Source organism: Oncorhynchus masou, chromosome 1 (assembly GCF_036934945.1).
Source record: "Oncorhynchus masou masou isolate Uvic2021 chromosome 1, UVic_Omas_1.1, whole genome shotgun sequence".
NCBI classification, from domain to species: domain Eukaryota; kingdom Metazoa; phylum Chordata; class Actinopteri; order Salmoniformes; family Salmonidae; genus Oncorhynchus; species Oncorhynchus masou.
In genome coordinates, this window is record NC_088212.1 from 69102875 (window position 1) to 69120985 (window position 18111).

The window sequence follows — 18111 nt, forward strand, 5'->3', positions numbered from 1 at the left end:
TATTTGATACATGTTAGATTTATTATAGTTATATTTAACTTATAATTAGTAATAAGCAGTGGGGTAGCACGTACTTTGGCAGACCACGCGATCCCCCCCAATTTTTATTTTTATATATATATTGAAAATCATACCGTCTGTATTTCAAAATACCCCAGTATACGGTATATCGCCCAAGCCTAATATCAACATTGTCAAATGTCATCAAATTACACCATAATTCACTGGCAGTGCAGTTCTGCTGCATTTGTCTGGGTATGCCCAGTTCAGACGCATTAATCCAAACTCTCATTCCCTGCAATTTACACACTTCCTTCCTGTGCTGCTGCCTGCGCCCCTCACCATATGTTCACAGTGGCTTACGGAGGAAAGGTGCTTTTTCCTCTAGAGGAGCTGGAGCATGCAGGCTGAGATGAGGAATTTATCTCTGCTATAACATAAACTGCCAGAGTGCAGTAGTTATGCAGAATAAATTAGTTTCTAATTTAACATAAATCAATTTCCCTTAGGTTTTTTGTTAGTAACGTGCATCTAAAATGTTTACAAACACCAAATCCACTCATATTTCATTCAAATGGCAAAAGGTCTTGGACTGGTTGAGAAACAGTTTAACTAGGCATAGTGGCAGATTAAATGAGCTAAGTGCACTAATACTGCTACGCAATAATATTTCAAGTGATATTACATCAACAACAAAAAAGACTCATAATTGCAGACTCAATTTACCCTAGCACCTGTACTGTAAAAATCCTCAAATTGCAATCCACTCAGCAGAAAGGTTAACTACAGAGAAGTGCCCTCGTGTGGTCATACAAGCAGACAAGTCATATCTCTTTATTCGTTCACCGTGCGTGGATCTTTTTAGGGTGAAACAAACACGGGAGCACAAAAGGATTAGCCTACCACACCAGTGGGTTCCAGCAATCAGCAGCGTGTTTATTACATCAGGAGGACTTTTTATTGAGCTGCTCATTAGTAGGTTTAATCAGAGTCGTGTCTTATGACTGTTCTAACAGCACTATCAGATCCCTCATCAGAGGGCTGAGTACTATCTCACACACACACACACACACACACACACACACACACACACACACACACACACACACACACACACACACACACACACACACACACACACACACACACACACACACACACACACACACACACACAGCTGAGAGCTGAGAGACAATGAGAAAAATGGTAGGAAACACACATATTTACTGAAATGAAAGCACACAAAAACACAATGAAGAATGTAGCTAGCGTTCCCCCATATTGCTTCTGAAACAGAGTCCCTTCTCATTCCTGTGCTCCTGGCCATAAATTAGCCAACATGGCAGAGGAAGGCCCATTGAGTCCCACTCCTCTGCCTCCAACTACAGTGCAGAATATAACACAGGCCCTGGTAGGCAGTGGACTGCACCGGAGCCAAACGTTCCCTCATTCTCCCCTGGCCCTGACACCAATGGCAGGGCTGTCAGCACAGCAAGCTACTCTCACGCTTCTCATAGGGGGGGGACAGCAGGCTTTCCTGACTAATTTGGGCTTGTGTGATCTTCTCTTCCTCGTGACGTGTTTTCTAGTGATGAAGATGAACATGTGGGAGTGAGCAAGCCCTTCTTTGGTATCAAAAGTGAATTAACATGATGGGACGATATTAATGATGTAATAAAGTGAGTGACAGCCAATTAGAGCGCATGACCAGTGCCCCTCTGCTGTCCCATCTGCTTCACAGTCAGAGAGGATCCTGGGACGTGGCCAAAAGGAGGCTGGAAAAACGACAAGCTCTCTCAATTTATTAACTCACTTTTCATCACCCTTTTTGATCAATGTTGATTAGCACAAATAATCAAAAAGCTATTTTAAGTATCCTGGACCTAACTGTCAAATAATAAGTGATTCATATTTCAGTCTTCTAGCTCAGTAATAATTATTAGATTTGCAGGAAGGGAACATATTCCCAGCTGAGAGACAATGAGAAAAATGGTAGGAAAGCACACAGTGCAGTGTCATCAGTATTTCCTTCAAATCCTGTTATTTTTATTAATCTGCAATAACAATAAAATGTTAATGTATTGCCATTTATGATGTAACACATGTAACTGCTTCCTCTACCTCATTCAATAATGTAACAAAGCCAAAGAGAAAATGATTTCCCTTCATTACAATAATTACCATGGTAACAAACAAAATGAGGTTGCATGAATTGAAAGTTGAGAGCTTTACAAAAGATTTAGCTTGAGTCCGTCGCCTTTAATTTATTACTGTAAATCCTTCAAAAGACAAATTAAAACCAGGAACAAATCAGTGGCACACAGTAATCCTCAAGTATTTTAAAAGAGGAGAGATTGAACTTCAATTTGATTGGTATTTTGCACAGCACAGCAATAAAATATTTCAGACCTCAAACCTAAAAATAACATGCCACATTCACTGCAAATGCAGTTGCAACCAAATCTATACATAGGAGAGGCTGGCCCAGCCACTTCTGAGGGATTAGGCCTACACAACAATGACTTGGACTCATCAGCATTTTCTACATCTGAAATGGAAATCCTGACAAATGTATCAAGCCTCAGGTCACGGTCACGGTTATCCTCACAAACTAGCCACAACACCTGAGAAAGTGTGTGAGTGCGCGTACCGTGTGTACTGTGTGTGTTTGTTTGCGCGCACGAGAGAGAGAGAGAGAGAGAGAGAGGGAGAGAGAGAGAGAGTTTATGAGTGTGGGAAAGAGTGAAAGAAGCAGAGATGCCCCATTGTGCAACAATCCACTCTGTGATCTTCAAAACTACTAGAACAAAACATGACCCTATGATGGAAACCTATCTGATAAGGACAATTATTTGGTATGCTTTTTGGCAAGGCAGTGGTGTACATAGTCTGATTCCTGCATTTAAATCCCCCTCCTCTCCACACCTGCACAGAGTGACCGAACAGACAATTTCCTTATCATACCTTCCATCTTTAAACACAAATAGGACATAGCCAGTGAAGAAACCCAAACAGCTAGGTAGGCAGAAAAGGAGCTGTAATAAAAACAGTGATAGTAGAGGGGTGGCCACTCCCTCCTAGCCTGCATCCCTCCCTCCTTATGAGATCCTGAGTAGATATGGTTAAACTGGTAAAGGGCCAGTCCCCAACTCAGCATCCCAGTAGCTCCCCAGGGTACCCCAGTAATGCTCTGTCCAGGGCTCACTGACTCCCACAGGGGCCTGGTAGATCAAACAGGGGATCATTACTCATTCCTTCCCACTAACCCCTGCTCTGTTATTCCCAATCGAAGCCCTGCACGCTCCCAGGCGCATCACTGACACCACATGGCAGGCCCGGCTGCATGCGATGGCCACGAGCTCTCAGATCATTAGACGAGGACAACCCACCCCTCCTCCTCCCGCTGCTGCCCCCAGATACGTCCTCAGAGAGTAGGGCCAGTCATTTGTGGTCAGGATGGAGGTAGGTAATGCTAATGCTCTCTCTCTGTGACATGTCCATGCGTGTGTGTCAAGGCCTGCTTCATGGTTGACCAATGCAACTCTGTATCTCTGAGAAGTGCTTTCCACCTTACACCAACTTGCTCCCTTAAGTCCAGAGTACTCAGCATCAATGTACTGTATTTGGGAGTTAAAACGAACAGACATCCTGTGCTTCAGCAGCAGGTGTTCGCAAAGCATGCATGCATGCATGCATACATACATACATACATACATACATACATACATACATACATACATACATACATACATACATACATACATACATACATACATACATACATACATACATACATACATACATACATACATACATACATACATACATACATACATACATACATACATACATACATACATACATACATACATACATACATACATACATACATACATACATACATACATACATACATACATACATACATACATACATACATACATACATACATACATACATACATACATACATACATACATACATACATACATACATACATACATACATACATACATACATACATACATACATACATACATACATACATACATACATACATACATACATACATACATACATACATACATACATACATACATACATACATACATACATACATACATACATACATACATACATACATACATACATACATACATACATACATACATACATACATACATACATACATACATACATACATACATACATACATACATACATACATACATACATACATACATACATACATACATACATACATACATACATACATACATACATACATACATACATACATACATACATACATACATACATACATACATACATACATACATACATACATACATACATACATACATACATACATACATACATACATACATACATACATACATACATACATACATACATACATACATACATACATACATACATACATACATACATACATACATACATACATACATACATACATACATACATACATACATACATACATACATACATACATACATACATACATACATACATACATACATACATACATACATACATACATACATACATACATACATACATACATACATACATACATACATACATACATACATACATACATACATACATACATACATACATACATACATACATACATACATACATACATACATACATACATACATACATACATACATACATACATACATACATACATACATACATACATACATACATACATACATACATACATACATACATACATACATACATACATACATACATACATACATACATACATACATACATACATACATACATACATACATACATACATACATACATACATACATACATACATACATACATACATACATACATACATACATACATACATACATACATACATACATACATACATACATACATACATACATACATACATACAACTCACTACCTCAGTCCAACACCTAACACTGTGTCCACTCAGACTACATCAGCCAGAGGTCAGGCACAGATAAGCAGGAATAGAAATATATCTCTGCCTGGTTTTAAATCCAGCTGCCTCAAGTCACAATAATGGTTGTTTGGTCCCCACCAACTAAGTGCCTTCACAACTTAATACAACATCAAATACATGGTAATAAACTGCTCATTTAAAAAATGAATTGGAATCCACATCAAAGGAGCCAAGTCAGATGTACAACACCAACTTTCTTCAATCAAAATAATGACAGTCTAGGAGAAGCCTGATAGTAATCTACCGCATATTGGGTGACTTGAAGACATTATTTGAATGCTTTTCCTCTTGGCAGACCTGCAAAAAAAGATGCAAAAGCTGTGCCAAGTCACCTGCCTTCAAAGGACTTCCATCGCTATGGCAACAGCACAGTTCTCCATAACCAAGTCAGGAGCTGACCTGTGATACATAAATGAGAGATGTCCAAACTCTCCCTGAATCTTCCCTCCAGTGGCGGGCGGGAGGTCCAGTCTGCCAGGGGAGGGTACCCATTTGAAGGCATCACAAACGCAGTGTGGCCCAATGGTTCACTGAGCAGCCGGCAGGTTATCTAAAAATAAACTGACGTCTCAGAAAATAAAGATTCCTTCAGCAATACAATCAAAGGCTTAAAACATGAAATGAAGTTTATCAAACTAAAGCTTGCTATAAGACCTGATCATATTTCTAAAAATGAAATAAAACATTTATTTTATTTTTTATATAGTCTAGAATTTTTTCATGTATCTTTTGTAAAAAAGGAGATCTAAGACTACAAACTCAAATGAGATGATCAAAACAATGAGAGCCTATGAGAAATGAAATCAGTCAAAAGGAGAACTGGAGTGAGAAGCATGTCAAGGTACAACAGCTTCCGTGAGCAAAATAAAATAAAAGATTCAGCTCAGTCCTTCTTTAATAAGAACCTCAGTTGAAAGCTACTGTTGTGGTTACATATATTGAATCTGTTTGAACTAATCCATTGTAGAAGAAAAATGCATGCTTAAATTGAAGACCGACTTAGCAGTTGCTTTAAACAAAAAATACAACATTCCAAATCCTTTGAAAATGCTTTGAAGATAAGCTGCGTTCAAGATGAGTTTTGTCACCTTTTATATCTTCACACATTGTGACATGTACAGTGGAGAGGTTTCTGTGTGTGTTAAATTATCTGAAAATGCAAGCTGGGTACTTCTGCAAGTTCTAAGTCTTCTGACTGAACAAAACAATCCTTGCTTAATAATTATGAATGAGAATAAGTCATATTCTTCAACACTGTATTAATAATTAATCAGCAGATAATAATATTTTCTAATCCATGGGGATAAAAGCTGAAGAAAGAGCTTTAAACTGAGAGAAAGTTTGCTCAAGCGGAAGGAAAGTGCAGTGTAAGTCTATCACAAGCATATCATTTAAATTAAATTCACAAAAAGTACTGTAAATATAATTTAACAGTTCTGACATCCTTGTAACATCCTTATACAACTTCGCTTCATCTATTCTGTAAACATGCGAATGATAACATGTGGCACATTCTTTGAATTGACTACAGGCCAACCAGGAATACCAACCAGGACCATTCTAAACAAGATGGGATAAATAAACATAATTACAGGAAGGCAAGATCGCAGGTGAAATGTATCATAAATTCTGTTCAGGTAGTCAACCCGCAGTAAGAGCAGAAATTTTTGCCTCAGTCTGTCCCTCGAGGAGCAATAACAACCCAAACATAATTATGGCTTTTCTGATTCTTGGCTGACTTCTACAGCAAGTCTAAAGTAAATGGGACAGAGAGAGCAAACCATGATCTGAAAATATTCCTAATATAGCTCACCAAATATAAAAGTGCCTCAGTGAGCTCTCTAGCAAGCTAACTGAGCAGCTTGGATAGAAGTTAACGTAAGTATTGCCTCATGCAGAACATTACATTTGAGGTATCAGTGGTTTCTAGTTTACTACTTACTTTAGGTCAAGGAGTATAGCAAGCTTGGAAAGCTTGGAACAGACAGGTGTGTGACTGTGACACACATACAAAGCCTCATGGAGAGTCAGGCCAAAACAGATCCCACATACTATCTTTTGCTGGAAATAGAACAAAAACAGAATCCACATAAGCCTCTACAAAACATGGGTCAATTCTTGTGACTTTTCTTACTGACTAAATAAATACCACCAGGCATTTCAGCCATGACGATGAGCTTTGATGGGAAAAACAGTCTATGAACAGGCTCTATTTCTTTTCTATTCTAAACAAAAAGCACCATGCTGATGCTGGTCTATTTTGGAAGCCACAGTGTTCATGCCCAACACATCAGGCTTAAAAGTGTCTGGTCACATGATGTCCATGAATGCCATGCTATATTAAATTCTAAAGCACACCGCAGAGTTTACTGAGTTCAATTCTCCCACTTCTCACATTAGGAATTCAGAAAAGGAGTTCCTTTGTAACACTTGAAATGAAGCAACATTCTATTTTATATTTATTTATGGTGGGGCAAAATGGAAAGTATGATCACTGAAACAGAAGTAGGCCAATTCAGCAACACTTTACATAGCATTAGCTACATAGAGAGCAATTAAAGGATGGTTGGGAATATATTTGACATAAGGTAAACAGACTCAAATTGATATATATTGATAATGCTCTGTATATTTGTTAATACTTATGAATGCACAGTGATTGCTTTACACAAACTGATTTATGAAAGTGCAAGTATATACAGTGCCAGCAGGTAGCCTAGTGGTTAGAGCGTTGAACCAGTGACCGAAAGGTTGTTGGATTGAATCCGCAAACTGAAAAGGTACAAATCAGTCATTCTGCCCCCGAGCAAGGCAGTTAACCCACTGTTCCCCGGGTGTCGTGGATGTTGATTAAGACAGCTCCCCGCACCGCTCTGATTCAGAAGGGTTGGGTTAAAGGCGGAAGATACATTTCAGTTGAATACATTCAGTTGTACAACGGACTAGGTTTTCCCTTCGGAAAGTATTCAGACCCCTTGACTTTTTCCACATTTTGTTACGTTTCAGACTTATTCTAAAATTGATTAAATAAATAACAATCCTCAGCAATCTACACACAATACCTCATAATGACAAAGTGAAAACATGCTTTTAGACATTTCTACAAATGTATTAAAATAAAAAAAACAGAAACCTTATTTACATAAGTATTCAAACCCTTTGCTATGAGACATGCAATTGAGGTCCGGTGCATCCTGTTTCCATTGATCATCCTTGAGATGTTCCTACAACTTGTATGGAGTCCACCTGGGGTAAATTATATTGATTGGACATGATTTGGAAAGGCACACACCTGTCTATATAAGGTCCCACAGTTGACAGAACCAAGCCACAAGGTCAAAGAAATGGTCCTTAGAGCTCCGAGACAGGATTGTGTCAAGGCATAGATCTGCGGAAGGGTACCACAAAATTTCTGCAGCATTGAAGGTCCCCAAGAACACAGTGGCCTCCATCATTCTTAAATGGAAGTAGTTTGGAACCACCAAGACTCTACCTAGAGCTGGCCGCCCAGCCAAACTGAGAAATTGGTGGAGAAGGGCCATGGTCTGGGAGGTGACCAATAACCTGATGGTCACTCTGACAGAGCTCTAGAGTTCCTCTGTGGAGATGGGAGAACCTTCCTGAAAGACAACCATCTCTGCAGCACTCCACCAATCAGGCCTTTATGGTAGAGTGGCCAGACGGAAGCCACTCCTCAGTAAAAGGCACATGACAGCCCGCTTGGAGTTTGCCAAAAGGCAGCTAAAGACTCTCAGACCACAAGAAACAAAATTCTCTGGACTGCTGAAACCAAGATTGAACTCTTTGGCCTAAATGCCAAGTGTCATGTCTGGAGGAAATATGGCACCATCCCTACATTGAGGCATTATGGTGGCAGCATCATGCTGTAGGGATGTTTTGCTGCAGCAGGGACAAGGAGACTAGTCACGATCAAGGCAAAGATGAACGGAGCAAAGTGCTGAGAGATCCTTAATGAAAACCTGATCCAGAGCGCTCAGGACCTCAGACTGGGGCAAAGGTTCACCTTCCAACAGAACAATGACCCTAAGCACACAGCCAAGACAACACAAGAGTGGTTTCAGGACAAGTCTCTGAATGTCCTTGAGTGGCCCAGCCAGAGCCCAGACTTGAACCTGATCGAACATCTTTGGAGAGACTTGAAAATATCTGTGCAGCAACGCTCCCCATCCAACCTGACAGAGCTTGAGAGGATCTGCAGAGAAGAATGGGAGAAACTCCCCAAATACAGGTGTGCCAAGCTTGTAGCGTCATACCCAAGAAGACTTGAGGCTGTTATCACTGCCAAAGGTGCTTCAACAAAGTACTGAGTAAAGGGTCTGAATACTTACGTAAATGTGATATTTCCGTTTTTGTTTTTTTATACATTTGCTTACATTTCTAAAAACATGTTTTTTCTTTGTTATTATGGGGTATTGTGCGTAGATTGATGAGGGGAAAAAACAATTTAATACATTTTAGAATTAGGCTGTAACAACAAAATGTGGAAAAAGTCAAGGGGTCTGAATACTTTCCGAAGGCCCTGTGCTTACTTAAAGCATCAATTCAGCACTGACTTGACCTGGATCCCAAGCTATTTACTTCTGTGGAGACAGCATCCAGAATGGGAAGTGAGGATGCAAAGTACTCTGAAAAACATCCTAAAACTTCCCAGCCTTTTCACAAAAGCTCCCTTTTGGCCCCATTGTCTTGCTGTTCAGTCCATTGTCTTGCTGTTGTTTCCACTAAAAGTGTGTCCTTTAGAACTAACGACAAGGCAAGGCTTTGTTGTTTTACGCAAAACAAGTATTGGGGAAGCATAATGCTTGATTGTGCTGTGGATTAATGTCAAGTAAACTTTACAGCAAAGAAATTATCCACATAAAAGCAGGGAATTTAAGCAACCCTTATTAAAACATCTACGACAATGAAGCAAGATGCATCAGCCTAAACAGCCCACTTCTGCATGAGAAATGCTCCTGGCTAAATGTACACTACATCAGCTCACGTCTTCTAGTCATTGAGCCTGTGAGATAGAGATAGATGTGTGAAGGCCACATGAATGGCCAGGTCTTTAGGGACATGGGGCTGAGGAACTCACTGCCTTTTTCAAATAGCTCAACACTGGGGGAAGGACACATGCATATGAAACACCACTTGATGCTGTAACCCCATACTGTACTTACTACACAACTGATAGACATTGGATATCTTTGTACAGCTTTTATATGGTGCACAAATCTAGGGAGCAATATATCACAAACGCAATCAATGCCCCACTGTCAATATGAGCAAAATTGATCTTGTGTCATAATCAATAGAATATGGGTATGCAAAAAAGCCACAGAGCTCTTTTTGCACACAAAACACAAGGAAGGGTTATAAAGTAGTGCTAATTAAAATGATACTACACTGTCATAGCTGTTAGGTCGATAAGTATTATTTCACATATGTAAAATAAGGTTAAACCATTCCTTATTTCCACATCTTTACAGCAGTCAGTCTACGATAATTCCAGGTGGAGGTGGCATGTTTCACACGCCAGATGTGCAGAGTGCACACACAGACAGACAGACACAGACACACACACACACACACACACACACACACACACACACACACACACACACACACACACACACACACACCGCTAAGGTGTGAAATGAATAGTAATACTATGTTTAATATGAAACCTTCCTCCTTTGGCTTTTCACAAAATGAATAACGCAAATATCCAAAATGCAGTGGGAGACATCAGGAAATTTCATATGAACAGATTTCAAACAGCAGTAGTTAGACAAGACACAACAGGGGGAGAGACAGGACCAGGGCCAGAACAGAACAGAACAGAGGACATATTAAAATAGGTTTCTGGGATAAAATCCTACCTGGTGCACTGAACTGGCTGCTTCCAAGAGTGGTTGGTCGGTTTTTCCCACTATTTACAGGTGGAGAAAACATCTACCAGAAGAAAAGAAATGGTCTGAAAAATGTGACTCTGAGACAAATTAATATTTAGCCTTTGATAATCATGCATCTGTTACAAGCTGTTCAGACGTCCTGTGTTTCATAATCAATTTCTTCACTGGAGAGACATTGACTGATATAGAATAAAGTGGGCTAAATAACAAAAAATAAAACATTATAAAAAGATAGTTAGATAGATAACTGTCCTACCGCGCTAAAATCCAGCAAATCACTCAATTCCTTGTCTGTGCCAATTGCGGCAATCCGCTGTTGAGGATTCATCCTGCCAATCTTTAGACCTAAAGAAGAAACAGATTGTTTGCTTAGGTCCAATTATTATTATTATTTTTTTATTGTCCTAATTCCTTGATTTAAAAAAACTATCCATTCAATAACGAACTTCAGTAAAGTGCAATCTCATTCTAGATTCCGACTGAAATTGATAAGGAATATTCCCAGAACACGTCGGTTCCGAAAATAAATCTGCACAGTGACCCTTGACATTGCTGTGCGAGTTAATTGATCAAAAGTAGGCTACTGCAACAACCGATGAAAGTAATTGTAATTGACCCCTTGTCATCCATGGTTGAACGCTCCCTTTTAGAAAATGTTATTGCACATTATGTAATCTGAACAGAATGAAAAGGAAAAGGTAGCCAATACGTGGTAAGGAAATTCCATCTACTTGGAATGGTACAGACACATTGAAAATGCTTGGCGCTGCGTGTAACACCAGTGACACACAGAGACCTGCAGCATCGTTTTTCAAATGTTTATCTGACTCCCCAAACGCTACATTTGTATCAATCTTCCGCGACAGACTAAATTACAAAATAACTAACCTACTGTAGATTTTTAAATCACGGATTAATAATAGGCTATACAATACGTTGCTTTGCAATAGTCAGTGATGAGCCACGAATTCGATGTGTTATTAAATAGAAAGTGAATTTGCATGTTAAACAAAAACAGAAAATCCACCAATATGCTGTAGGCTACAGATTTAGGCTGTGTAAAACGCCCTTTCAAGTAAAAGTAGTAAAGCAAATGCCAACCCTTTACTCCATACCAGCTCCAGTCTCTTGTATCCCAACTTCTTTCACCCAGTCCGAAACCTTTTTTGACAAACTCACTACAATATTTTACCTTTTCCCCTTTAAAATTCCAACTAGGGCGATCGGGTGTGGTAGTATGGAGCTTCGTTTTCCTGTAACGCGACTCAAATACTGTAAAATCGTGGTTTAGGTTGTAATATTTAGCTAAATATCCCCTATATGTCACTTGCGAGTTAACCTTATGCAGACAGACATTTTTGCTTCGCAAAAACCTCAGCACCACAATGACATTCTGTGTTGTATCCTTCCGCTGAAAACAGTGAAACGATATCCCCGGCCTAGCCTACTACAGACACCACGCGGAGTGGTAGGAGATGACAGTAGTTGAGAGGACCCATCATATTACATTTAGCCGGTCTTAATCAATCATTAGGCACAATTATGTGAGACTTGTACAAATAGATCGAAACCAGATTTTGTAAGTTGTGTCAATCAGAGCATTGGTGTAATGGAAGGTATTGGTGCAGGAGTCTGGGGATATTTGAGACCTCTGAATTCGCTACGCTGGTGTCAGAAGTGGGATAAAGAATAAATGAATAGCCTATGAATATATATGGACCGAGACATGAATACATATGGACCGAGAGAGAGAGTGGGGAAGAGAGAAATCACTTTAAGGTGGTTGCAACTAATTGGGCATAATTCTGGCCCACAGTAAATGGGGAATGTTGACCCAGAATAGGCCGAGTTTCTTTAAAAAGACGTTTAAAAAGAGTATCACAGTTATAACCTGTTTATCCCTATGTATGTTAGCCTTATTAATTGAATCCGTCTAAAAGACAGAGAGCATTGTGTGCTGCAATGTCATGTCTGTCATGGTTTGAGCACAATCAAAAGGCAAGCAAACTGTTCAACCTATTTTTCTTGTGGAAAAACTATTTTTATGGACAGCACAATATGTCGGGACTACTTTTTTCTCCACTCCACTAAGGCAAGAGGGAAAAAATGAAAGAAAGTGTGGTGAAAAAACTATGGAACGTGTATCGACATTATATATAATTATTCAAATACAGCTTGATCGGTTTGTTAATTGGTAAAATGTTAATAGCGGTAATATCCTAGCATTTCGGCTGCATCCTTCGTGTCGAATGAGCTCAGAAAACAATAGAGTTGGGCCAGGGCCAAAACTCTAATGCAGGGGTTCTCAAAGTGCGGTCCGAGGTAATGTAGAGGGTCTGCGGCCAGATAAATCATGTCTAAAAAATGAATACATAATATATATATTTTTTTACATACGTTTTTTAACATACATTTTACTAACAACAACAGGTTCAACTCATTTTGGCCAAGGGATCCATGGAATAAGATTAGTCTGTAATACAATAAAATGTAATATTATTCATCTACAATTTATGTACTTAACCCTGGGCAACATGTGCCTAGGAGGCTCACAGGAATATTGGTATCCACAGTACTTCACCAATTATAAATGTTTCAACTCAATAGTTCTTGCATTTTTTATATAAATGGCCTGTAATTTAAGATTTAAAACTGCAACTTTTTCTCTCTGACTCATAGAACAATGTGTTAGAATTGCAGGAAATTAGCTTGAAAACGGCTAAATATTCTCTCTGATGCCAAGAGGCAGGCCTTTAAAATATTACTTCCCAGGGCCCAAGACTTGGTTCACCCAGCAATGCATGCACTGCCGAAATCATAGTAAAACTCCTTTTATGCTATTTTTTTCTCATTTGAGTTGTGAAATGATTATGAGGGGTCACTGCTGAATTTTCTATCACAAAAGGGGTCCTCGGCCACAAACATTTTGAGAACACCACTTCTAATGAACAAAAGTTTGGTGTGCGATGAAAATGATCAATTGAAGATCATCCGTTGAACAAATAATCTGTCCCTACCAGGCTATTATGTTTTGTTTCCAACAGTAAGAAAAGTCAAGAGAAGAGACATGACACTTATGGATAATAGAAAATATAGATGAATATTGAAAATATAAAATCTCTGTAGCCAGTGATCATCAATAGCATATGCATACTGGATTTAGATACTTAGAGGAATTCAAATGCTTTGGTATTATACGGTTGAACATATTTATCAAATTTAGTACATTTTGTAAGTCTTTCTAAGCTTACATTGTTTCTTGGTAGTATTTGCCTGGCTGCAGTCCGATAGGCCTTAATCACCAGGTATATCTATATAGTTATATATCTCATCTATATAATCACAGTGAAATCAAGTTAGGAAAATTCATTTAAAAAAAGTATGGTTTGATAAGACACTGCATCTAGGTTTAAAAATACCCCAAAACAAGGCTAACACTGCATGTTTGGATGTGTCTCACCTTGAGTAGAATACTGTAGGCCAAGCTTTAGCCTTGGTATTATGCTGTCCATTGTCCACTCAATGGGCCTCTACTGTATATCCACGTATTACTTTTCTGAAATCCAGACTGCCACCTGTTGGACAAACTAACCATAGTCGACTATGTTACTCATCGCCAATGAATGTATTGAATGTAGCTCTCATTAATGACATTTGTATACCTATTTAATGGGCCTACGTGGCAACTGGCAATGTGTGTGAAGATTTTATAAAAAATTACAGGAAACCCAAAGTTTATAACAGGCTAAAATGGATAACGTCAGAGTGTCGATGTTGCTAATCCATACCTTGTCATAGATCATATTCAGACCTTGAGATTTTTCACTTAGCAGTGTGTCAATGCAAACTTGCATGGAGTGCATCAAATCTTGTTTTATGTTAATTCAGTTACAAATATGGGACCCAATCATGCTTGCCCCCGAACCAGAGAAACCTGGATTGGAGCCCCAGCTGGGTTACCACTGGATGTGCTACACTAGTGTGTGGCGGGCCTAATGAAAACATCCATGCATCACATTACCAGATATTCTTTGGTATTATGTAGAGAACACCCATTAACCCATTAAATGAGTGCTCTGACATTCGATTGGACATTAGTTTGGAAATATTTTGCAACTGTTCATACAATATACCACTTCGACACCCCCAACTGTTATGATATTTGAACATGCAGATTAATGTAGCCTACCCCATTCAAACCACAGGTGGCCCATTTATATGGAAACAGTCAGTCACAAACTGTGAAATAAGTCAAGGGGTATGAATACTTTCTGAAGGCACTGTAAAGCATTCATACCCCTTGACTTATTCTACATTTTGTTGTGTTACAGCCTGAATTCAAAACGGATTAAATATATGTTTTTCTCTCACCTATATACACACAATACCCCATAATGACAAAATGAAAACATATTTTTAGAAATTTTAGCAAATTTTAGAAATACAGAAATATCTATTTCCATAAGTATTCACACCTCTTTGCTATGCCGCTCCAAATTGAGCTCATGTGCATCCAATTTCCTTTGATCGTCCTTGAGATGTCGTTACAACTTGATTGGAGTCCATCTGTGTCCAATTCACTTGTTTGGACATGATTTCAGAAAGAAACACATATGTCTATATACAATGTATTTCATTTTCAATAAATGTTCTAACATTTCTAAAATTGTTTTCACTTTGTCATTGTGGGGTATTGTGTATAGATGGGTGAGAAAATATATTTTTGAATATAGGCTTTATTAACACAACAAAATGTGTTATGAGTACTTTCTGAAGGCCCTGTGTATATAAAAATATAAACACAACATGCAACAATTTCAAAGATTTTACTGAGTTACAATTAGTTATAGAAGGAAGAAGGTAATATAGAAGGAAATCAGTCAATTGAAATAAATTCATTAGGCCCTCATTTATGGTTTTCACAAGACTGGGCATTGGAGCAGCCATGGGCCAGGCCCAGCCAATCAAAATTAGTTTTACCCACAAAATGGCTTTATTACAGACAGAAATGCCTGTGATGCCAGAAGAACGCTATCTGCCCCAATACATAATACCAACTGTAAGGTTTGGTGGAGGAGGAATAATGATATGGGGCTGTTTTTCATGGTTCAGACTTGGCCCCTTAGTTCCAGTGAAGGGAAATCTTAATGCTACAGCATACAATGACATTCTAGACAATTCTGGGTTTCCAACTTTGTGGCAACAGTTTGGGACAGGGCCTTTCCTGTTTCAATATGACAATCCCCCTGTGCACAAAGCGAGGCCCATACAGGAATGGTTTGTCGAGATTGTGTGTGGAAGAACTTGACTGGCCTGGTCGCCCAACATCAGTGACCGTCCTCACTAATGCTTTTGTGGCTGAATGGAAGCAAGTCCCGGCAGCAATGTTACAACATCTAGTGGAAAGAAGAAGAGTGGAGTTTGTTATAGCAGCAAGAGGGGACCAACTCCATAACAATGCCCATGATTTTGGAATGCGATGTTCGACGAGCAGGTGTCCACGTACTTTTTGTCATGTAGTATACTGTATATATACATTATATACAGTACCAGTCAAAAGTTTGGACACACCTACTCATTTATTTATTTATTATTTGACCTTTATTTAACCAGGTAGGCCAGTTAAGAACAAGTTCTCATTTACAACTGCGACCTGGCCAACACAGAGTTACACATGGAATAAACAAACGTACAGTCAATAACACAATAGAGAAGTCTATATACAGAGTGTGCAAATTAAGGAAGATTAGGGAGGTAAGGCAATAAATAGGCCGTAGTGGTGAAATAATTACAATTTAGCAATTAAACACTGGAGTGATCGATGTGCAGAAGATGAATGTTCAATGAGAGATACTGGGGTGCAAAGGAACAAAAAAAAATGATAATATGGGGATGAGGTTGTTTGGTGGGCTATTTACAGATTGGCTATGTACAGGTGCAATGATCTGTAAGCTGCTCTGACAGCTAATGCTTAAAGTTAGTGAGGGAGATATGAGTCTCCAGCTTCAGTGATTTTTGCAGTTCGTTCCAGTCATTGGCAGCAGAGAGCTGGAAGGAAAGGTGACAAACGGATGGCACTGTGATAGACTGCATCCAATTTGCTGAGTATTGTGTTGGAGGCTATTTTGTAAATGACATCGCCGAAGTCAAGGATCAGTAGGATAGTCAGTTACGAGGGTCTGTTTGGCAGCATGAGTGAAGGATGCTTTGTTGCGAAATAGAAAGCCGATTCTAGATTTCATTTTGGATTGGAGATGCTTAATGTGAGTCTGGAAGGAGAGTTTTCAGTCTAACCAGACACCTAGGTATTTGTAGTTGTCCACATATTCTAAGTCAGAACCATCCAGAGTAGTGATACTAGATGGCCAGGCAGGTGCATGCAGCGATCGGTTGAAGAGCATGCATTTAGTTTTCCTTGCATTTAAGAGCAGTTGGAGGCCACAGAAGTAGAGTTGTATGGCATTGAAGCTCATCTGGAGGTTAGTTACACAGTGTCCAAAGAAGGGCCAGAAGTATACAAAATGTTGTTGTCTGCGTTGAGGTGGATCAGAGAATCACCAGCAACAAGAGGGACATCATTGATGTATACAGAGAAAAGAGTTGGCCTGAGAATTGAACCCTTGGGCTCCCCCATAGAGACTACCAGAGGTCCGGACAATAGGAACCAAGGCTGTTGAGTCTGCCAATAAGAATGCGATGATTGACAGAGTCGAAAGCCTTGGCCAGGTCGATGAATACGGCGGCACGGTAATGTCTTTTGTCAATGGTGGTTATGATGTCGTTTAGGACCTTGAGTGTGGCTGAGGTGCACCAATGACCAGCTTGGAAACCAGATTACATAGCAGAGAAGGTAAGTGGGATTCTAAATGGTTGGTGATCTGTTTGTTAATTTGGCTTTCAAAGACCTTAGAAAGGCAGGGTAGTATAGATATAAGTCTGTAACAGTTTGGGTCTAGGGTGTCTCCCCCTTTGGAGAGGGGGATGACAGCTTTCCAATCTTTGGGGATCTGAGATGATACAAAAGAGAGGTTGAACAGTCAAGTAATAGGGGTTGCAACAATGGTGGATCATTTTAGAAAGAGAGGATCCAGATTGTTGAGCCCAGCTGATTTGTAGGGGTTCAGATTTTGCAGCTCTTTCAGAACATCAGCTATCTGGATTTGGGTGAAG

General features: G+C 39.3%; 1 protein-coding gene across 4 annotated transcripts in view; it reads right to left on the bottom strand.

The window, feature by feature from the left end:
* Nucleotides 1–12331, bottom strand: part of LOC135549266 (transcription factor 12-like) — a 97471-nt gene extending 85140 nt beyond the window's left edge. For 2 of the 4 annotated variants that reach the window (XM_064979291.1, XM_064979310.1), the window contains exons 1-3: nt 12043–12331; nt 11198–11286; nt 10909–10981 (exon numbers count right to left, since the gene is read on the bottom strand). In XM_064979291.1, the coding sequence (XP_064835363.1) occupies nt 10909–10981; nt 11198–11269 (145 nt within the window). In that variant the 5' untranslated portion in view covers nt 11270–11286; nt 12043–12331. The remainder of the gene's footprint in view (nt 1–10908; nt 10982–11197; nt 11287–12042) is intronic. The other 2 variants (XM_064979299.1, XM_064979295.1) reach the window with 2 other exon arrangements.
* Nucleotides 12332–18111: the final 5780 nt, after the last annotated feature.